The sequence below is a fragment of the Engystomops pustulosus genome, chromosome 4 (assembly GCF_040894005.1).
Source record: "Engystomops pustulosus chromosome 4, aEngPut4.maternal, whole genome shotgun sequence".
Classification (NCBI taxonomy): domain Eukaryota; kingdom Metazoa; phylum Chordata; class Amphibia; order Anura; family Leptodactylidae; genus Engystomops; species Engystomops pustulosus.
Window position 1 is genome coordinate 220,129,355 of NC_092414.1, and position 23,785 is coordinate 220,153,139.

General features: G+C 42.3%; 1 protein-coding gene across 1 annotated transcript; it reads right to left on the reverse strand.

The window, feature by feature from the left end:
• Window positions 1-4,047: 4,047 nt before the first annotated feature.
• LOC140128665 (olfactory receptor 5AP2-like) lies at window positions 4,048-4,983 on the reverse strand. The gene has a single exon (XM_072150363.1). The coding sequence runs from the start codon at window positions 4,981-4,983 to the stop codon at window positions 4,048-4,050; it is 936 nt and encodes a 311-aa protein (XP_072006464.1).
• Between the last annotated feature and the right edge of the window lie 18,802 nt (window positions 4,984-23,785).

A 23,785-nucleotide genomic window follows, 5' to 3' on the forward strand; every position in this document is an offset into this window, starting at 1 on the left:
ACCCTCGGCTTATACACAAGTCAATAAGTTTTTGTGTTAAAATAAGGGGTCTCGGCTTATACTGGAGTATATATACGTTATTATGATCAATTATTATGATCAATTACAGATCAAATATCATTTTTCCGTATTTTCAGAATTGACTATTTCGGGGATTATTACTGTTTTTAATGAACTTTTACATATTTAGCATTAAAAAAACCCTATGTATCAACCTAATTTCAGATCTGCACCCCTCAAACTATCAGAAACAGCTTTTAGGAAGATTTTTAACCCCTTCAGATCTTCAGAGAAATGAAATAAAAATGGAGGTGAAATTTAGGATGGTCAAATTGTGCCGGTTATACGTTCATTAAGCCCTAAAATTTACACATTTTCAAAAGATAAGAAGAGAAAACCCATCTTACATTTTGTTATGCAATTTCTCCCCAGTACAGAGACCCCCAAAAGGGGCCATTACTTGTTTTATGGGCACACGGCGAGGCACAGAAGGGAAGGAGGGACCTGCAGCTGCCAGGATTTTAGTTTCCTCATTTGCCCCATTTGTAGGCTGTAAAATTTTAGCTTTTCTGTTATTGGGGCCATGGGACAGGTTTATCTTTTTTGCAGGATGAGATACTTTTTTCAGTTTTACCATTTTGGGGTTGAAAATTTAGGAATATTTTTTGAGGTCAGGAGTAGACCTGGATGTTTTTACTTTTTTTTGATGTTCCCCGTACAGCCTAATAATCATGTTATCTTTATTCTATGGGTGAGTATGATTACGGGGATACCATGCATGAATATTTTTTTTAATGTTTTACTAAATTTGCCAATAAAACCCTAATGTGAGGAAAAATCATTTGTTCATCACCGTCTTGGCTACGGAGCTGGTAAATGGCTTTTTGTTTGTGGGACATGTTGTACTTTGTGACAGTATCATTCCTGAGTATATATGTTTTTGTTGACTTTTGATTGCATTTTTTTGTGGGATTAAATAGGTTAATTTTTGTCAGGTTTTTAACAGGTTTTTTTAAGGCGTTCATTGTGCTGGTTGAATAATTATTTACTTTATTTCTATGGGTTACAGACGCGGTGATACTATATATGTGGGGTTTGTGTTATGATTTAGAATTTTTTGTCCTTTATATGTGTCTTTATATGTTATGGGGCTTATGGACATTTTTATTGATTTGTTAATTTATTTTTTATTGGATAACATTTTTTTTTACTTTTTTACTAGTTCCACCATGGGACATGAACAAGCAATCATCTGATACTGATTCATGATAATACCCTGCAATACTGATGTATTGCAGGGTATTAGCTGTATCAGCCTATGCACATGTAGGCTGAAACTGTGCCTTTAAGATGATGTCACAGACGCCATCTTATAGGCACTGCCGGCAGACAGCCCTGGGGTCCTGATCGGACATCAGGGCTGCCATAGGAATGAGCCACATCCCCCGAAGATGGCACATGGGGAGGTCAATTGTGGGGCATAGACCCCCAGAAGGGAGTTTAAATGCCACAGTAGCCCTAACTGCGGTATTTATTTGAATGAACACCCCCGATCTGAGCCCACCCCGACTGCAGGTGATACACTCGGGTGTCGTCTGTTAGTTACAGCCAGTACTAGATATATCCCAATATCCCAAGATCTGAGCCAGTATATATGGGATGCAGAGTGCTAAGGGATTACTTGCCTGGTGATTAAAGGCCACATTGGGATTTGCACCCACAATGTTTTTTCCTATTGCCATGGTGCTGCTGGACTTGAGTTAATGAAGATATAAATATATATATATATATATATATATATATATATATATATATATCCCCCATAGCTGTAATATTTTTAATCCCCCATAGCAATAATATTACTAATATACACACAGCTCTTATAGCAGTACCATATATACAGCCCCCATAGCATAAATTTATTTATGGCCCCTTAGTATTTATAGTATATAGTTTAATGATCTACAGCCTCTGAGTTTTATAAATATACAGCCCCTTCCAGAATTTTATTATTATACAGTAAGCTCCCTCGCCACTGCAGTTTCCTCCACTCTGCACTTCACTTGCATTAGATGGCACAATACATAAATATAACTAAGGCCTCATGCACACGGTCGTCTGAGGGACTTATGTATGGTCGCAAGCCTGTGGCCATACATACTCTCTCCACAGGCGGCTATGGCGCCCGGGCTCAGTAAGATGAGCACAACAAGCGTTCACCATTCCGAGCCATATCGGCAAACAGATAGAGCCTGCTGTATTTTTGGCCGTATCGACGGCTGTGCGGCTACTATTTTCTATGGAGAGGGGTGGGGGTAAACAGCGATCAGGCATAGAAAAAATGTTGCATGAGCTGCGGCACTTCCACAAAACATCAAAACTTTATTTTCATCGTAGATTAAAAAGCTGCACAAATGTCAGGGTCATGCTGGACTAGACCTATGCACTTCGAACCAGGTGGTTCTTATTCATGGTATGAAAAACATCAGACAGTTATAGCATTGAGAAGATTCAGGAGACCAATCAGAAAGGACTACATCAGGAAGGGGGCCAATACTATCTCCATTTGTAAGGATTCATGTTTGTATTCTCCAGGACATTGTGCTCCTTGGAGCGGCTTCTTCTTCCCAATTGTTCAAGGCTACAGTGTAGAAATAAATCTTGACTTTTATTACCGCACCAGACTAAGCACAATCCATATAAGCTACAATTGTTGTGTTAAAGACCAGAATAGTTTTGGCCAAAATGATTGCACCTTTTAATCTGATGAAATTCGATGATAAAAGTGGAATTTTATTCTTACACTGGTGCCCAAACTGTTATGCAAATAGCCCTAAACATTAAATATAACTAAAGGTAAGTGAACTTTAAAAAAAATCCATTTAGATCGATTAGTCTAGGTTATGTTTCTAATTCATTTGGATCCTTTTAATTTGTCAAAAATTGCACATCAATAGCACTATTTTATACCTCTCCACTAGCCAAGGCTATGATCGTTCAGGGGTGTCCACCTGTGCAATCTTGGCAAAAGCTTGTTGCTAGGGGTATAAATTTTCTGATTTGGTTGTTTGGGCACAAGGCCAAACCTGAACAGTAGCATTGGATCCTGTCAGCTCTAAACAAGACAAATTGGTGGTAGATGAAAGTAGGAGACAATGGCAACAGGTGTGTTGCATCACGTTGGTTGCTGCATCATAGCATAGTAAGCAAGAAGTTTTCAAAATAACCAAACCATCATTACTGACGGAAAGACTTAGTCTGTGGTGTTAGGCAAAGGAATTTTGAAATCCTGCTAGATCGATTCTTGACGACGGTTGGTCATTCTACACTTTGTGTGAAGAAGCATTAGGCCCGTTTCACACTTGCGAGTGTGATGCGATGAACTCGCATCACACTTGCAACGCATGCTGCCGGGAACGCACGGCCCGAACGCTGGGACTCAACTGACATGCTGAGTTCAGTCCCGGTGTGCAACGTTCAGGCCGTGCGTTCCCAGCAGCATGCATTGCGAGTGTGATGCGAGTTCATCGCATCACACTCGCAAGTGTGGAACGGGCCTTACCCCTGGCCAAAATAAACATCTGCTCTGATGCCTAGAAGTCCAGAAGTTAATTTGTCCTTGCGCTCTCTAGAGGTGAATAAAAGACCCCATTTTTCTGCAGTTACCAGGTTCAAACATTGTGGTGATCCAGTAGTCATCACAGGGCCCGATGAGAATTATGTGGCTACAGGAGCAAGCCAATATGTGCTTGGCCCTTTCCACAACAAAGTCGGAGGTAATCTGTGCCATTGATTTTATGACATACTGGCCGGGTTTGTGTTGAGGTGATCCGCCTGGTCTTCACCATTGCCCTCCATCTCCATCACTATTTATTACCTACAGAGAAAAGATAAAAGAGATGCAGTAATAAGCCTGACAAAATTGAATAGTCTGTCCCTCTACCCAGGCATTTGATATCTCTTTATCCCTCTATATTTCCTTATAATTGAAACAATATCATTCCGTTTCATAAAAGTTTCTTCTTTCTATTTTTTCAACTTTTTAATTTACCAGAAATTATGTTTATGAAGGGTCTCCTGAACGGCTTTCTTAATGTCCTTATTCCTCAGACTGTATATAATGGGGTTGATCAGAGGAGTAAACACAGTATAAAGCAGAGAGAGAACCTTGTTCATGGTGAGTGTGAGGCCATTTGTAGGGACAAGATAAACACTGAAGAGTGTCCAGTAAAATATGGAGACCACAATGAGGTGGGAGCTACAGGTGGAGAAGGCTTTCTGTCTCCCGGTACTGGATGGGATCTTTAGGATTACTAACACTATATGAGTATAAGACAAGATAATAATTGTGGTTGGAATGAAGATATTTGGAATACCTAGAAGATAAATCTCCAAGCGGATTATAAATGTATCAGAACAGGCAAGTTCTAGTAATGGGACAACATCACAGTATAAGTGATCAATGATATTGGGTCCACAAAAAATTAACTTAGCAATTTTTATGATGAAAATCAAAATGAAAGAGAATCCAAATAACCAACAAGCTGAAGACAATAACACACAATGTCTACTTGTCATGATAGAGGTGTAACGGAGGGGGTTACAGATGGCCACATATCTGTCATAGGACATCACCGCAAGTATAAAGCAATCAAAAACTTCAGGGCCACATAGGAAATAAAACTGAGTAATACACCCAATTAAAGTAATGGTCCCTCCATTATTCAGAAGGATGTGAAGAATATTAGGGACAATATTTGTAATCAACATGATGTCACTGATGGACAGTTGTGAGATGAAGAAGTACATGGGGGTGTGGAGGATCCTACTGGTGGACACCAGGGTGATGATCAGGAGGTTCCCACATAGTGTCCCACAGTAAATCACAAAGAAAAGGCTGAACAAAAAATATCTTAGATCTTGACCGATTTGAAATCCTAAAAGAAAAAACTCCTTTACCACAGTCAGATTATTTTTCTGCATATAGAACAGAAGAATGTTATAGAAAATATTAGTTTTCAAAAGTATCTTAACTATATTACACAATTTGAAACAATTGATGTGAAGCAAGGAAACATTTGTCTCGGTTCTAAATAAAATACATTTTCAAATCACACAGTTTTTGAGGAATTTTTGAGACCACATAGTGTAATATCATATACAGGTTACTCACAATATTGACATCAGAAATTTCTCTGTTGTTGATTTTCATATTCAAAGGTTTGATTATTTTAGAAGTCAGTGATGAAAGCCCAACATCGAAGTCATGACCTCCGTGCATGCAGTCATAATGGGAGCAACCACAGATATAAATATACTAAATCAAAGGTAAGGAACAAGAAAAAACAAGTCTATGGAGATTCCTGCCTCCGTCTCCTGAGCCTTCTTTGTTTTTGCTAATGGAAAGTATAAATTTAAAACTAAATTATCTTTAACGAATAAAGAAAAATGTTATTTAAAAATTTTCATCACGTAACTTTGAAGAGGAGATACAGTTTGTGTTGAGCAACACTGTGGAAGTTTGGGTTGGACAGTCGGATGAAGTTCCAAAAAATGTTAGTTTAGTTTATGGGACTTAATCCAAACTTGAATCTGAACCTGAACTTCTTTCAAATCAAAGAGGACACTCACCCAAAAATGGTTAATAACATGGGGGTTTTATAGGGGTCAGCAATATCCTTGGAATAACACTTCACAAAATAAAAAGTTTTTTTTTTTGTTGTTGCTGAACTTGATATCAAAGAATCTGTGTCAATATACTAATATGTCACAGAGATAGGTGGCAGGTAGAGCAGGCACAGGTCGCAGCACAGTAAGGGAACGTCGCAGCAGGGGTGACTCTGTGAGGCCAGAACTGCTATTGTCATCTACTGGCAATGTGTTGATCAACAACCCAAAGGTTCTCAATTGGTTGACTAAGTTATCCACTTCCTCCCAAATGAAATATGACAACCCCAGCCAAGAGTCTGTGGGTTTGTCAGATACAACCCTTAGTTGGCATGGCCCAGCAGCAGGTCAGCGGCCCTCACCTGTTCTCAACCAGCCGCTGTCCAGTTAATTTCCCTCAGCCATAGATGTACTAGGTGGTCTGGGCTCAGCACCATTATACAGCAAGGACAAACTCTTTGTGGAAAGTGAGCAGCTGCTTGGCAGTGAAGAGGTGGAGCAGACATCCCCTGCTTTTTGCAGTAGGCGGGAAAGTAGAGATGTGGAGAGTGGTATGGGAGGTTATATTGCACTTGCAAGTAGTCAGGCTTTGCATACTGAGACCATTGAGGAGAATAGCAGTGACAGGGAACACAAATTGATGATTATGTAGCTGATTGCACTTGGGAGCCGGGTGAAGCAAGGGCTTCATCACCATCATCGGGAAACGAGGTTGTCAGCTTGCGCATCAGGCAGTGAAGCAGGCAATAAGTCGATACTGTGGCCGTGAGTCAGCAGGGTGGCAACAGTGCGAGGTCGGGAGCCAAACAACCGTGGTGTACAAAACCCGCTTTGCCGGTCCAAATAAGCAATATAATCCACAACTCAGTTTTTTGTTAAGACAACAGAGGAGCTGAGCATGTGTATTGGTAGAATCTGCGGGCGGAAAGTGAAGCATAGCCAGAAAGCTAATGTTGGTACCATGGCCCGACGTCAACACATGCGGCGTCAGCATACACTGGCTTGGGAGAAATGTGTCTCAGATGTGGTGGCACCTCTGCCAAAGGGAGCTGTTTGTCTTTGACATCATCTCCCGGTCCAGATGCTTCTGCTCCTCGCTACGCATGGCACCAGCAGTCGTTGAAGGAGGCGATTACAAAGATACAACTATATGGAGCAAGCCATCCTAAGACACAGAAGTTGACCGTGCTCCTGTTCAAGTTGTTGGTAATGCAGTCCCTCCCTTTTCAAATCATGGACTCTGCACCTTACAGAGAACTAATGACTTGTGCCGAACCGAGGTGGAGAGTTCAGAGCCAAAATTTATTTTCCAAACAGGCAGTACCAGCCCTTCACAAATATGTAGAACAGAAGGTGGGCCAGTCCTTGAGCATATCGGTTTCTTTTAAGGTGAATGGCAGTGCGGACGTGTGGAGCTGTGACTACGGTCAGGACCAGTACATGTTATTTATGGGCCACTGGGTGAATGGGCTCCCCGCCCAGCCACACCAACAATTTGAACAGGAGACGTTGCTTTCTCTTCCACGTTGTTAAACTGCTGCTCCTGCACCAATGACCGCCTCTTCCTCCTCCTTCTCCACCACCACCTCAGCTTCCACAAGTGCTGATCCATAATACCACATATGCAGGGCACAGCGGTGTCACACAGTTATACACCTCTTATGCCTGTGCCAACAAAGTCACACAGGGGAGGAAATGCTCTGCGCCATACAAGTAGAAATCAATGTAAGGGTTTCCAAATGACAACGGCAAAGGAGGGATGGTCTATGTGCCGTACATGGTGCACGTGTTTTAATCTGGTTGTCAAAAGGTTCCTGAAGTCTTCAACCCATCTGCAAGACATTCCAAAAACTGTACATGCAATTCATCCATTCTTACAAAGCCAAGCACACCCTCCTTGAGTTGCAGCGTCAGAACGGCCTCCCGCAACATAGGCTGATATGCAATGTTTCCACCCGTTGAAATTCCCGCCTCCATATGTTAGACTGCCTGTATGTACAGAGAAAGACATTAATGATTTTTTGGTGATACAAGCGGACAGGAGGACTCCCCTGTGTAACTTTGATGTCAGCCACTGGCAGCTCATGTGTGACACCTGCCGTTTGCTCAGGCCCTTTGAAGAGGCCACGTTATTTGTCAGTCACCAGGACTATGGGATGAATAATCTCATTCCACTGCTTCATGTCCTGGAACAGATGCTACTAAATCTGTCTGGTCGGGGCACTGGAGAAGTAGTGACTACATCTCATAGCCACATGAATACAGTGGGGACATTGGAGCACAAGCAGATTCTGGGTAAATTAGTGTTTTTTTTACTCGGGTGACAGGAGAGGAGGAGCAGGAGCATCCGGAGGAGGTAAAAGACAAGGCAGATGACCCAGAAGCACCGTGGTAATATACAGTTGAGATAGAGGCCAGAAGTCCCTCAGAGTCACTTGCGCAGTTGGCCCGCACATTGCTGCTTTGCCTAACTAGTGACATCCGAATAGTCAACATCCTGCATAGGGATGACTTTTGGCTCTCCACCCTCTTGGATCCTTGTTACCGGTCCAAAATGGGTGCCGAGAGGGAGGAACAACTGGCGCACTATAGAGAAATACTGTGCAGACAGTTGGCCGCTGCCTATGTGCACCATTGTCCATCCTCTGTTAGGTATGAATGGGAGGAGGAGAAGTTGGAATTGAATTTCATGACATTGGTGGATGAGGCCGTAGATGAGGTAGGTAGCCAACACCTTTACCACTTACTCAGGTACTGGCACAACCTTTCCCTGTGCGATCCATGCCTGGTTCATCAGACTGAACATAATTACGTCCACGCTGGCTTTGGATAGAAATATTCTTGTCTGTTTTTCCCCCAATGTGCTATACCAACACCCTCACAGGACATTAGAAGGCAGGACAACAACTCTGAGGAATAGAAGGCAAGCTTTGGCAGGTTTCTGGGGAATACCCATCCTTCAGTACCAGGAGACATGTCAACTGATATTCCGCTACCATGTGAGTTACAAGTTACAGTCTGCCTCGTGGCACAATATGCCGTATCCAATAATGGAGGTTGAGGATAATAAGCATGGAATTCCTCATTATGGCCAAGCTAACTCTCTTTTCTGAGATGGTGCTGTTGACAACTTTCTACACCACCTCCTTTGGGTTGTGTTGCTAGTGAGCACTCAATAACAGATGGTAACATCACCAGCAGTGCCTCCATCAGAGTGCACTTGTACTCCCTTGTACTCTTGTTAAGGTAAACCTAGCTGATAGATCAAAATCTGTCATTTCTACTTGTCTTATTTTCCTAAAAAGTACTGTAATAGAAACAATGAACTCAAGATGGCGCCCGGGAAGAAATGTTTTGAAGCTAAGGAATGTGGACCTGACGTCAATGTGTGACAGCAGGTAAATTCTCCAATCAAGAGACTTCATAAGCTGGGAACTCTCTTCCCCTTCTGCTTCTTTTTCCTATTTTTCTATATAGTTTTGTGAAACCAAATAAACCTGCACAATAATGATTTATGCCCTGGGCAACAGCTTTAGCAAATCTTGCATCAGCAATTTGGCTGAGTCATTCTTTGCATGCTTATTGATTAGAAACGCAGCCAATGCACACCAAAAGAGGATATCTTAAATCCTACCCCAACACTCTCATGCTCTAGTGGTGGAAGCAATGCCATCTTATCATTCTGGCATCGTTCCAGCAGGTTAGCCACCCAGTAACCATTGCTGGAGACTATCCTGACAGGTGTTGTTGAACAGGAAGAGTAGATCTTCCTCCTATGAATCTCCCCCAGCCAGGTTCCCATGTGCTGGGTTCCTCCATTCTCTAAAAAGAAGTTCTTTTCCTCTTTCACCTTCTCCAGAACTGTTCCTTAGCCAGAGAGGGATGTACATGAACGCTGTGAGGTCAGCAACCCACCCTGCACACATATATGGCGTGATGAAAATCTGAACACTTATGGTTGGAACCAGAGATGTGATGTGGCCAGAAGTACAGTTCAAAGTGCTTAGAGGCTGGGGGTGAGACACAATTATCAAGTATCTAAAACTATTACCTGTCACCTTCAAAAATTTTTGAATGTTTCAGTCATTGTTGGGCCACATCCAGGGACGTGACAAAAAACTAAAGGGAAGTCATAAACAAATTTGTGGAATGGAGAGAAGGTAATAAAAAAACTAGAACCACGGAGGAAGAAACAGCCCACAATCCTATCTTAATCAATGGTAGGGCCATCGACCAGGTCCATACCTATAAGTATCTTGTGTTGTGATCGATGATAAGCTAGAATGGATGCCAAACCATGATGTGGCACTCAAAAAAGCTTCCTATAGAATGTACTTAAGTCATTCAACAGCTCCAACAAAATAAAGATGTTCCACAAATCTACGATAGCAAGTATTAAATGCTTTGCCATTGTCTGCTGGGGCAGATCAGTCACAAAAATGGAATGTTACAGGCTGGCCAAAAAGGTCACAAGGCATTGTTGGCGATAGCCGGAGCCCAATCGACAGCATTTGGCAGGTTAGGAGTCACAGCAAGTTCTATTGCAAAAAATGTATTGTACACATTGCACCAGGCACCACTCCAACAACGGAGCACGAGAAGTGACCGGCAAAGACACATCTGCTGCTGGACAACAAGGATTCATAACTCACCTCTACCAAAAGCATCGATCTCTACAACTAATGGACTCAACAAGCTGCCAAATCAACTTAATTACCCCCTGTTTCCCCAAGCCGTATTGTACTTTTATTTCCTGTATTTTGTCTGAGCTACTGTTTATGTCTGTGATTTACTTTACATACTGGAGACTTAAACACCGCACTTTTCTCAGGAAACAATAGTTTTATTGTATTGTATTCCAAGAGAGAAAATTGTCCTTAAAGGGGTTATCCGGGATCCAAAAAAATGTATCTATGGCTGGGAAAGTGTATTAAAGCAATAAACATCTTATACTTACCTCTCTCCCCGCTCCTGCTCTGCCACACCGATGGCCGCTACTGCTGTTTGTGGTGGCGGTGATGTCACATCACACATCACATCACACACTTGTGACCTCATCACTGCTGACCACTGTATACAAGCAGAAGCCGGCTTGTATGGCAGCGTGGGAGAAAGGAAGTGGGTAGAGAGGTAAATATCTTAAGTTTATTGTTTTGATACTCAGTTTTCTACTCCAGGAGAAACCATTTAAGGTCAACGGGGTAAAGCATCAGTGTTGGAGTAACAGTCTATTGTTATGGGGGGGGGGGGGGATAGAAGCCGCCATTTATCAGAACTGATCTTTGCTCTTAATTCCTGGACAACCCTGGATTTCCTAAAAGTATTTGAAATGTTTTCAACTTTGTAAAGTTATTGCTTGTGATAAAGTTTTACTTTTTACTTTTGTTCTCTCGTGACAATAACTTGCGTAGCTTTTAGAGGTGTTTTCCCACAGAGATACAGGTAACGGAGATACACAAGGTCATGATATTATGATATATATACAGGTAGTCACATTGTGCCTCATCCCTTCACTGATCCAGAGGACTGCAGCTTCATATTATACATCTCATTCATTACTTCTATTTTCATAACATTTTTTTAGGAGGTCACATGATTTCATGGAGTGGAGAACTGATTTAGCAGAAACATTTAAAAAAATAAATTCTGCTGCAGGATGACGATGACTGTGAGTATTTTAGTAGTCATTTCTGGAATAATATATGTAAGTGTGCTAGAAGCTACTAGAGTTAAGAATGTTGAATACGTTTTTCATTGATCGGTATGATTTGTGGACACCTGAAAAAAAACAACTTTTGTGTCCTTAAGAGGTGGTATAAGAACATTTATCAGAATATCTTCATAAATATTCCAACACGGAAAACCTTCTGACAGATGTCCCGACATTATGTCCTGATGTTGTTCCCATTCCTGGTTACCTTGACACGTAGACACAATTCTGACCACATTGATACATTGAAGTCTGTTGATTAGGATCTTTTTTTAATATTGTGTTACAAGGGATCTTGTTAACCCTAACCCTATTTCCACGCCAGGTAGGACTTAATATAAATGCTTCGCAGTCCGACAGCAGATACATCAAGAGGCCACAGGCTCTTGAGGTATGGGGCCACCCTGCAGAGGCGAAAACATTCTGATACACTACATCAAAATAAATAGACTAAATGCTACACAGATGCCCCTCATCCTCATAGACTTTAAGCTCTTGTTTCACCCCCTCATCCTCATAGACTGTAAGCTCTTGTGTCTCCCCTCATCCTCATAGACTGTAAGTTCTTGTGTAACCCCCCTCATCCTCATAGACTGTAAGCTCTTGTGTCACCCCTCATTCTTATAGACTTTAAGCTCTTGTGTCACCCCCTCATCCTCATAGACTGTAAGCTCTTGTGTCCTCCCATCATCCTCATAGACTGTAAGCTCTTGTGTCCTCCCATCATCCTCATAGACTGTAAGCTCTTGTGTCCTCCCATCATCCTCATAGACTGTAAGCTCTTGTGTCACCCCCTCATCCTCATAGACTGTAAGCTCTTGTGTCACCCCCTCATCCTCATAGACTGTAAGCTCTTGTGTCCTCCCCTCATTCTTATAGACTGTAAGCTCTTGTGTCCTCCCATCATCCTCATAGACTGTAAGCTCTTGTGTCACCCCCTCATCCTCATAGACTGTAAGCTCTTGTGTCACCCCCTCATCCTCATAGACTGTAAGCTCTTGTGTCACCCCTCATTCTTATAGACTGTAAGCTCTTGTGTCCCCCCTCATCCTCATAGACTGTAAGCTCTTGTGTCACCCCTCACCCTCATAGACTGTAAGCTCTTGTGTCACCCCTCACCCTCATAGACTGTAAGCTCTTGTGTCCCCCTCATTCTCATAGACTGTAAGCTCTTGTGTCACCCCCTCATCCTCATAGACTGTAAGCTCTTGTGTCCCCCTCATTCTTACAGACTGTAAGCTCTTGCGCCCTCCCTTATCCTCATAGACTGTAAGCTCTTGTGTCTCCCCCTCCTCCTCATTGACTGTAAGCTCTTGTGTCACCCCTCATTCTTATAGACTGTAAGCTCTTGTGTCACCCCACATTTTTATAGACTGTAAGTTCTTGTGTCCCCCCTCATCCTCATAGTCTGTAAGCTCTTGTGTCACCCCCTCATCCTCATAGACTGTAAGCTCTTGTGTCACCCCCTCATCCTCATAGACTGTAAGCTCTTGTGTCACCCCTCATCCTCATAGACTGTAAGCTCTTGTGTCACTCCTCACCCTCATAGACTGTAAGCTCTTGTGTCCCCCTCATTCTTATAGACTGTAAGCTCTTGTGTCCCCCTCATTCTTATAGACTGTAAGCTCTTGTGTCACCCGCTCATCCGCATAGACTGTAAGCTCTTGTTTCCCCACCTCATCCTCATAGACTGTAGGCTCTTGTGTCACCCCCTCATCCTCATAGACTGTAAGCTCTTGTGTCACCCCTCATCCTCATAGACTGTAAGCTCTTGTGTCCTCCCCTCATCCTCATAGACTGTAAGCTCTTGTGTCACCCCTCGTACTCATAGACTGTAAGCTCTTGTGTCACCCCCTCATCCTTATAGACGGTAAGCTTTTGTGTTTACTTGTATTTGTATACTGAAACCAGGATTATGGTTGTGGGGGCTTGTGTTTTTTCGATCTGGATACCAACTTCCTTGGTTACATTTTAAAGGGGTTATCCGGGTTTAAAAAAATTTTTATGGCCGGGCTGGGGAGGGTTATTTAAACATAATAAACATGTACTTACCTCCTCCGGTGCTGCCGATGTCCCGCGCCGCGGCCCGTCTTCTCTGTGCGCCGGTTTCAGTACAAGGGCGCACAGGGAGCTTCCGGCCGGCCGGAAGCTCCCATGCGCACCATCTCCCAGCGCTTACAACGCTGAGAGATAGGGACGGATGGGAGGAGCCGGCCACATCGCGGACCGGAAGCTCCCTGTGCGCGGCTTCCGTGCCCCTGTTTGTTTACAGGGGCACGGATCGAAGGGACCGCGGCGCTGGACATCGGCGGCGCCGGAGGAGGTAAGTCCATGTTTATTATGTTTAACTAGCCCTCCCCAGCCCGGCCATAAAAAAATTTTTAAACCCGGATAACCCCTTTAATGCTCTTATTTATTCATGTTCACGATTTCATGATGTCAATATCATAACTGTGTTTTTTTCTTATTCTGAGATTGATTTTTTGGAGTCCATATGCATTTCCATCACTAGAAAAGGAACATGCAAGTATCTGAGGTAAGTGTTAGAGAAGTCATCCCATTTTACATTTACTAAATGAACCCTTAGAGCTTCTGTTATTGTCTTTCTTGTAATGTTCAATCAGGTTTTCCTCCTTTTTTTCCTTTGTCAGAATCCACAGCGCATTAATTTTAATAAATCATAAAATCCAAAGTCTACATCAGGAATCTCAAAGTAAGAAATTCTGCATCACATTCCTGCTGTAAGAGCTGTAGCCTTAATGAGCAACTGGACAATGAAAAACAATTTGTTTCATTTTATAAATGAATTTTACAGGTGATGACAAATGTTTCCTTTGTATTTCTACCTTTCGTATTAGGTTTCCTTATACTCCCCTTCAGACTCTCCCTAATTTAGTGCCTCCTTTTACTGCACAACAGATACTAAACTTCACTAATACGGAGCATGCAGTAAAAATATATAAAAGCAATTTAAACTATGGGTAATTATGGTTATGTTTCTATCTAGATAATATATATGACATATCCACAAGATAGATATGCACCTGCCTTGGGAACAATGGTCCACTGACCCCATTCCCACAGGTAATTAATAGTGAGACCGATAGTTTAGCATTACAGAGGGATTTGTGGAAGCTGGAGGAGTGGGCAGAGAAATGGTTAATGAGGTTTAATGTAGATAAATGTAAAGTTATGCACTTGGGCCATGGAAAAAAAATATAATTATGTTCTAAACCAGGGTTCCCCAAACTACGGCCCGCGGGCCACATGCGGCCCGCGGACCGTTTTGATCCGGCCCCCGACGCTTGCCGCGGCAATCCTGGGCCCCCACGGCGCTCCACAGTCGGGCAGGAGCCTCCGTCCGTCCGGACAGGAAGCTCCTGCCCGTCACTGTATAGTGCTCGATACGGCCCGAAACGGCCGCTCGAGCACTATAACTGGAGCGATGTGGCCGGAATACAACCCCGGCGCACATCGCTCCATGAACTAGGCTGCGCGGCCGCGTGATGACGTCGTCACGCGGCCGCGCACCCCTTCCTGCCCGGACGCGGCAACAAGTTAGGTGAGTGCAGGGTTTTTTATTTTTTTATCAAAAAGGGCAATAACAAGATTGTGGTGGCTGGTGCCAATAGTTAGTTATGAGGGGCAGCTTAGAAAATAATTAATTATGAGGGCAGCACAGGAAATAATTAATTATGAGGGGCAGCATAGGAAATAATTAATTATGAGGGGCAGCTTAGAAAATAATTAATTATGAGGGGCAGCACAGGAAATAATTAATTATGAGGGGCAGCTTAGAAAATAATTAATTATGAGGGGCAGCACAGGAAATAATTAATTATGAGGGGGAGTATAGGAAATAATTAATTATGAGGGGCAGCACAGGAAATAATTAATTATGAGGGGCAGCTTAGAAAATAATTAATTATGAGGGCAGCACAGGAAATAATTAATTATGAGGGGCAGCATAGGAAATAATTAATTATGAGGGGCAGCTTAGAAAATAATTAATTATGAGGGGCAGCACAGGAAATAATTAATTATGAGGGGCAGCTTAGAAAATAATTAATTATGAGGGCAGCACAGGAAATAATTAATTATGAGGGGCAGTATAGGAAATAATTAATTATGAGGGGCAGCACAGGAAATAATTAATTATGAGGGGCAGTATAGGAAATAATTAATTATGAGGGGCAGAATAGGAAATAATTAATTATGAGGGCAGCACAGGAAATAATTAATTATGAGGGGGAGTATAGGAAATAATTAATTATGAGGGGCAGCATAGGAAATAATTAATTATGAGGGGCAGCACAGGAAATAATTAATTATGAGGGGGAGTATAGGAAATAATAATTATGAGGGGCAGAATAGGAAATAATTAATTATGAGGGGCAGAATAGGAAATAATTAATTATGAGGGGCAGCACAGGAAATAATTAATTATGAGGGGGAGTATAGGAAATAATTAATTATGAGGGGCAGCATAGGAAATAATTAATTATGAGGGGCAGCACAGGAAATAATTAATTATGAGGGGGAGTATAGGAAATAATTAATTATGAGGGGCAGCATAGGAAATAATTAATTATGAGGGGGAGTATAGGAAATAATTAATTATGAGGGGCAGCACAGGAAATAATTAATTATGAGAGGCATTCTAGTAATTAATGGGGGGGGGAGGCATATTCAATAATTAATGGAGAGGGATCCCAGTATATTTAATAATTAATTAGCCCAATTAATTAATTAATTGGGCCAATATATAAAATATTTAATATACTGCACCCCCTTGTGAACTAATTAATTGAGGGGGTACCAGTGTATTATGGATGCGGTCACATGTACCGCTATTTATTTTTAAACTTTAGTCCGGCCCTCCAACGGTCTGAGGGGGGAGTGAACGGCCCCCTATGTAAAAAGTTTGGGGACCCCTGTTCTAAACAGTCAATTATTTGGTTAAACTGGACCTGAAAAGGACTTGGGGGTATAGGTGGATGGTAAACCTAATTTTATTGAGCAGAGCCAGGCGGCTGCTGCTATATCAAGTAAAATTATGGGATGTATCAAGAGAGGAATAGATGATAAAGACATAGTTTTGCCCTTATATAAATCCCTGGTTAAACCACACATGGAATATTGTGTACAGTTTTGGGCACCAGTGTATAAAAAAGAAATAGTAGAGCTGGAACGGGTGCAAAGAGAGCAACCAGGATTATTAGGGGAATGGGGGAACTAGAATGCAATGACTGATTACTAAACTTGTGTTATTCAGTTTCGAAAAAACATGGCTGAGGGGTGACCTCATTACAATGTACAAATACCTGAACGGACAGTACAAGGATCTCTTCAAAGATCTTTCTATGCCTAGGCCTGTGACCAGGACAAGAGGGCATCATCTATGCCTAGAGGAGAGGCAATTCTACCATCACCATAGACAGGGGGAATCTTCTACACCTAGTGGTGAGGTGGTTCTACCGTCCTCTACACCTGAGTATAGGCTGTTTTTCCATCACCTTAGACAGGGGGCATCTTCTACACCTAGAGGAGAGGCGGTTCTACCATCACCATAGACAGGGGTCCTCCTCTACAACTAGAGGAGAGGAGGTTCTACCATCACCATAGAACTGGGGCATCCTCTACACCTAGAGGAGAGGAGGTTCTACCATCACCATAGACAGGGGGTATCCTCTACACCTAGAGGAGAGGAGGTTCTACCATCATCATAGACAGGGGGCATCTTCTACACCTAGAGAAGAGGAGCTTCTACCATCACCATAGACAGGGGGCATCCTCTACACCTAGAGGAGAGGTGGTTCTTCCATCACCATAGACAGGGGGCATCCTCTACACCTAGAGGAGAGGAGGTTCTACCATCACCATAGACAGGGGGAATCCTCTACACCTAGAAGAGAGGAGGTTCTACCATCACTATAGACAGGGGACATCCTCTACACCTAGAGGAGAGGAGGTTCTACCATCACCATAGACAGGGGGCATCCTCTACAACTAGAGGAGAGGAGGGTCTACCATCACCATAGACAGGGGGCATTGTCCACACCTAGAGGAGAGGAGGTTCTACCATCACCATAGACAGGGGGCATCCTCTACACCTAGAGGAGAGGCGATTCTACCATCACCATAGGCAGGGGGCATCCTCTACACCTAGAGGAGAGGAGATTCTACCATCACCATAGACAGGAGGCATCCTCTACACCTAGAGGAGAGGAGGTTCTACCATCACCATGGACAGGGGGAATCCTCTACACCTAGATGAGAGGAGGTTCTACCATCTCCATAGACAGGGGGAATCCTCTACACCTAGAGGAGAGGCGGTTCTACCATCACCATAGACAGGGGACATCCTCTACACCTAGAGGAGAGGCGGTTCTACCATCACCATAGACAGGGGAAATCCTCTACACCTAGAGAAGAGACGATTCTACCATCACCATGGACAGGGGGCATCCTCTACACCTAGAGAAGAGACGATTCTACCATCACCATAGACAGGGGGCATCCTCTACACCTAGAGGAGAGGAGGTTCTTCCATCACCATTGACAGGGGGCATCCTCTACACCTAGAGGATATGTTATTCTACGATCACTATAGAATAGGTCCTGCTGAGGTCCTCCGGAGTTCACCATCTTCTTCCCGGTGCAGGTAAGTGGTGATCTTGCCACAGAATTTGCTTTTTAAATTCTGCGGTTTGTCCGATTCAGTCGGGTTGTCCAACATCCACGCCCCCCGATTTGTGTCGCATGCAAGCAGGCGCTGATGCACCACAATCCTATCGTGTGCACCAAAAAAACGGGGCAATTCAGCGCAAAATGGGAAAAAAACGTGAAACCCACCGAAAATTTGCTGTTTGGACCCCTAGTAAATGTGCCCCATAATGTCATGTTTACAAATACGTTAAACTTCCATTCTTTACTTTTTTTATGGTGGAAGGAATGAAGAGCAGTTACTGTAGTGTGAAGTAATTCTTTTTTTAAATGTATTCATACAGCAGAAGAATCGGACGGTGGGCACTGGGTTCTTCCTCTTAGGATTTCAAAGCAGCCATCAATCAAATATTTTCCTGTTCTGTCTTCTCCTGGTGGTTTACTGTGGGACAATATGTGGGAACCTCCTGATCATCACCCTGGTGTCCACCAGCAGGAACCTCCACACCCCCATGTACTTCTTCATCTCACAACTTTCTACCATTGACATCTTGTTGACCACAGCTATTGCCCCTAACATGCTCAAGATCTTACTGAATAATGGGGGGACTATTACTTTCATATTTTGCATTACCCAGTTTTTCTTTTTCGGTGCCGCAGAAGTGTTTGAGTGTCTTCTCCTTACGGTGATGTCCTATGACAGATACTTGGCCATCTGTAACCCCCTCCGATACATCTCTATCATGACACGTTTCCACTGTGTGACATTGGCTGTCGGGTGTTGGGGGTTGGGATTCTCAATTTCTCTAATTTGCAGTATAACAATATCCATGTTGGCTTTTTGTGGACCAAATATCATTGACCACTTCTTCTGCGATGTTGTTCCTTTGATAGAGATTGCCTGCTACTCTACAAATATAATTGAGGTAGAGGTCAATATCATATGTATTACAGTGGCTTTCATTCCAATGACAATAATTATCATATCTTATACAAAAATAATTGTCACCATCTTACGGTTTCATTCCAAGGTTGGAAGACAGAAAGCCTTCTCCACCTGTAGCTCCCACCTCACTGTGGTCTCCATATTCTTTATGACTCTACTGAGTGTTTATCTCTTACCTGCAGGACAAACCTCAAACCTTAGTAAATTCTTATCCCTTCTATATACTGCATTTACTCCTCTCATCAACCCTGTGATATATAGTCTAAGGAATGAGGACATTATAAAATCTATACATATAGTTATCAATTTGTAGATATGTTACATTTCTTACATTTTATTAAAAAAAACTGTTCTGACCCTTGGGATTGGAATTTTGTGTTGATTTTAATCTGCTTTAAAGGGGTTCTCATGAGGTGGAAAAACATGGCTGCAGTCTTCCAAAAACAGCACCACACCCCACCATGGTTACTGCCAGTACTGCAGCTCAGCTGTATAGAAATGAATGGAGCTTAGTTGCAATACCACACACTACCCATGGTCAGGTGAGGCACTGTTTTTGTTAGACTGCAGCCATGTTTTTCCACCTCCAGAGAACCCCTTAAAGCAATCTTCATGGCTTCCTAAAAAAAATGTTGGAAATACACCATAATTTAGCTTAATTTTTCTTGTCACCAATAAAAGAGGAATAAACCACTAAACTAGAACATAGTCTAGAACCTACTTCTTTATTAGATCATCAGTTAACACATACATTAAAAAGGCAGCATACATTGAAAAAAGGTCTGTCCATGGGTAAACTTCTTCATATATGCGCATAGGAAAAAACTCTCACATAATCGATGGATACTGCAAGTGTATAATAAAACCCTCAGAGCAAAAATATTGCAGAAACCCTAAACAGAGGAAAGAATGCAACCTACCAAAATTACAAATAATGTATATTGTCAAGGAGATATTAATTGTGAATGTATAAGATTGGTTTAACTATAGGGTAATTATAAACTTTGTTTAAATATTTGGCATCCATTGAAGCGTCCAGGCAGCTTTTATGACATCCTGGAGCTTTAACAGCCTGATAACCTCTGAACTGAAGACTGGTCTGTTCAGACCCCAAAGGACATTTGGTCTCCCTACCCCCCCTCTTCTGCATCAGGATTTGGAAACAAAAGACTGTTTAAATATTCCTGGACTCTCCCCCCTCATTAACACTTTGCCCAATCGTGAATGACCCTCTGGACTAATTAATGAATGGGAGGTTCTGAAATCTGAACCAAACTGAGAAGTTATAAAACAATATGAAATCCAAGAATTGGTGTTCACATTTTGGGGGCTGCTTGACAAGCTGAGTGTGTTCCTTATTTCTCCCACCTCCAGGGATCAGGATTTACTTTAAGTTGTAAGTTTCTGTTATTTTTCTCCCTTTTTATTTTATAACTGTTTTGCCGTGTTGTGTGTCCTTTGTAATTCTTTTGTTTTTAATATCTTTTTATGCACTGATCAACTTTTTGTAATTAAAGCTTTTCACTTTAATTTTGGTCCCTGTATGCTCTGCGAACTCATAGCCTTGTGAAGTGTGGTTAGCTGTGTGACTGCTGGAGTGCTGAGTGTGCATGTCTAGTGGTGTAACAAGGTGACTGCCTGAGAAGCAGGAGTGGGATACTTATTGTTCCCAGTATAAATGCAATAAGTGGTGGCAGCGGTTCTGGTGCTGGATCTGTATGAGGTGTTATTTATGCTCAATTTGTGTCCGGAGTGAAAGGTGAGCGCAAGTTTGAGTAGGCTAAATTAACCCATACAGTTGCACCCCACGTCACGTGACGAGGCGGCGGCATCCTCTCCGTGACATATATAATAACTAAACCCAACATTTGCTTCATCAGGGATAGACCCAGAACTGGAAGCGACGTGTCACATGGGACAGTCAGAAACCATGTCACTGGTCAGGCCCCCACAAAGGGTAAGATTTAGCACAAGTCCTGTAGCAGAATATAGTAGGGGAATTGTACATGATCTATCTCCTACTATATTTCAAATGGTGGTGAATCTGTGATGTCTGACACAGACCTTGACCACGGCAGGATCTTGCAAAAGGAAATCGATAGTCAAATCATGGTGCTTAAAGCAAAACTGAGGAGGGAGAAGGATCAACTTCAACGCCTAAGATATTTAAACTTCCCAACAAGAAGCTCTGTAAAGCTCAAGAGTTCGTGGGTTCCTCAGATACAACTATTAGTTGGCATAGCCCAGTAGCAGCAGCAGCCCGCAGAGTGGCACAATGATATTGTGTGTTATACAGGTCCCTGTATAAGAAGGAAGGGGGACACATTATAATACAATGTACTTTATATACTCTGCTAATTGAAAAGTCTGACTGTATATTTATCTTATTTTTAATCCTTTTTTATTAATTTTGACAGTATTATTTTACAAAGTATTATTAGGTTTGTTAGGGTTTAAACAACCCTGAAACCATTTTCACACAGACGTATGATGTACACCAAACACAATGGGGCACATTTGGTCCACAGAGTTCACCGAAAGTGCATTATCCGTTGATCAGGCCCTAGGCATCGATTCACTAAGATCGTGCACCCGATATCCTGCATGTGTCGCTTCCCCACTCAGGTCCCCGGAGTTCACGTTCTTCTTCCCGGTGCATGTAAGTGCTTGAAAGTTAAATCCTTTGTTCTCTCCGAATCAGTCCTATCGTCCGATGCCCCCCCCTTCCCCGATTCATGTTGCATTAAAGCAGCAAAGTCTGATCGTGTGTTACACAATCCAAGACCCCTTATAAATACCTGTCAAAGCCATGTAATCCCCCAAAAAGTTGTAAAATACGACGGAAGTGTGATCCGCAACCCTTAGTAAATAAGCCCCAATGGCTCACTCTTGGTATTAATAAGCTTAATTCAGTGAAAGGAGAACCTCTATAATCTTGGTATTAGTGCACGCTATTCACTGACTGCAGGACTTTTACAATCTAGGTATTAGTGTGCTATTCACATTTATGATTCTTCTAGAGCTGCACACTATACAGAGAAAGGACCTTCAAGATCCTGCTGGATGATGTAGTAAATGCTATAATCCTGCCTGGTCTTTCCCAGTATTGCTGTATAACCCTCATTAAGCAGTAAAGATATCCCTGTACTATAGCATCATACGAGTAGCCAAATACAGATCTTCAGAGTGACCTAAAAAGGGCAATTATTTTAGAATTATATATGATCTTAATAATAGCAGCTCATTTCTATATGAAAGTGCCCTAAAAGTTTTAGGATTCAACATTTGTTTCACATTTTTCCTTTTTTTATTTTGTTTTGTAACAAAATGTAACACTGAAATTGTCTCTTTGCACATTTACAATGTGTAGTATATGCATCTGGCAGCCATCATCATCAAAGTGTCCTTAAAAGGGTTGTCTGGCATCAAAAATAAAGTTTAGACATGGTGTGGGATGTATGAACACAGTGAGCATCTTATACTTACCTCTCTCTCCCGGCTCCTGTTCTGCCGCACTGATGACCATTACTGTTGGCTTCTGTTAGTGGTGACTAGTGATGTCCCATCACACGTCACATCACACATTTGTGACCTCGCATCTCCGGTGACCCCTGTATACAAACCCAAGCCAGCAACTTATTGTTTTAATACAACCCACAGGCATAACTTTTTCTGATCCAGGACAACCCCTTTAAGGTCAGTTGAGTGAATCATCAGTGTTGGGGGGAATGTTGTTGTGGTGAGGGTGTTGAAGTAGCTTTAGCTACCATTATTGGACAAACCCTTTAAACATTAACGAGGATTTCCTAACTGCATTTCAAATGTTTTCAACTTTGTAAAGTTATTGCTTGTGATAAAGTTTTACTTTTTACTTTTGTTCTCCCGTGACAATAACTTGTGTAACTTTTAGAGGTGTTTTCCCACAGAGATACAGGTTACGGAGATACACGAGGTCATGATATTATTATATATATACAGGTAGTTACATTGTCCCTGATCCCATCACACCGGAGGACTGCAGCTTCATATTATACATCTCATTCATTGCTTCTATTTTCATGAGATTGTTTAGGAGGTCACATGATTTCATCGATAGAGAACTGATAAAAAAAAATAAAAAAAATATATAAAAATCTGCTGCAGGATGACACTGACTGTGAGTATTTTATTAGTCATTTCCAAAAAAAAATGTTAGAAGCAACTAGTTAAGATGTTGTAGTGAATGTTGACATTACTTTTTCATTGATCTTTATTATTTGTGGACATCTGAAAAAATTATTTGTGTGTCCCTGAGAGATGGTACAAGAATTTTTATCTGGATTGGTACCAAGATGGCAGCACATAATACTGTCAGATGTTTGACACGTTAGACACAATTCTAACAGCATTGATCGTTACATTGAGGTCTTCATCAAGCTCTTGTGGGCCACTTTATAGAGGTTGTCTCTGAGTTGGAATAAATTGGGTGCCGGGTCGTGATGGGCTTTTAAAAAAAATAAATGTGTACTCACCTCCCCTGTCGCTCCTGTTGTCCTGTGTCGCAGTCTATCTGATCTCCTGTTTGTTTACAGGGAGCATTTGGCCAAGGTGGACGGCCACTCCTATCCATCACTTTGTAGGCGCTGGGATATGGTGACGGATGGGACTGGACAGGCTGGCCGGAAGCTCCCCATGCGCAGCCTGCATGTCCTTGTGAACAAACAGGGGCACAGATCAGACGGACCACAGTGCGGAACATTAAAAGTAATGGAGGAGCTGAGTACACGTTTATTTCTCTTTTTTAAAACCCGTCCCAG

Excerpts from the sequence above, each read along its gene's own strand:
- LOC140128665 (XM_072150363.1), bottom strand. The coding sequence starts at position 4,983 with ATGCAGAAAAATAATCTGACTGTGGTAAAGGAGTTTTTTCTTTTAGGA.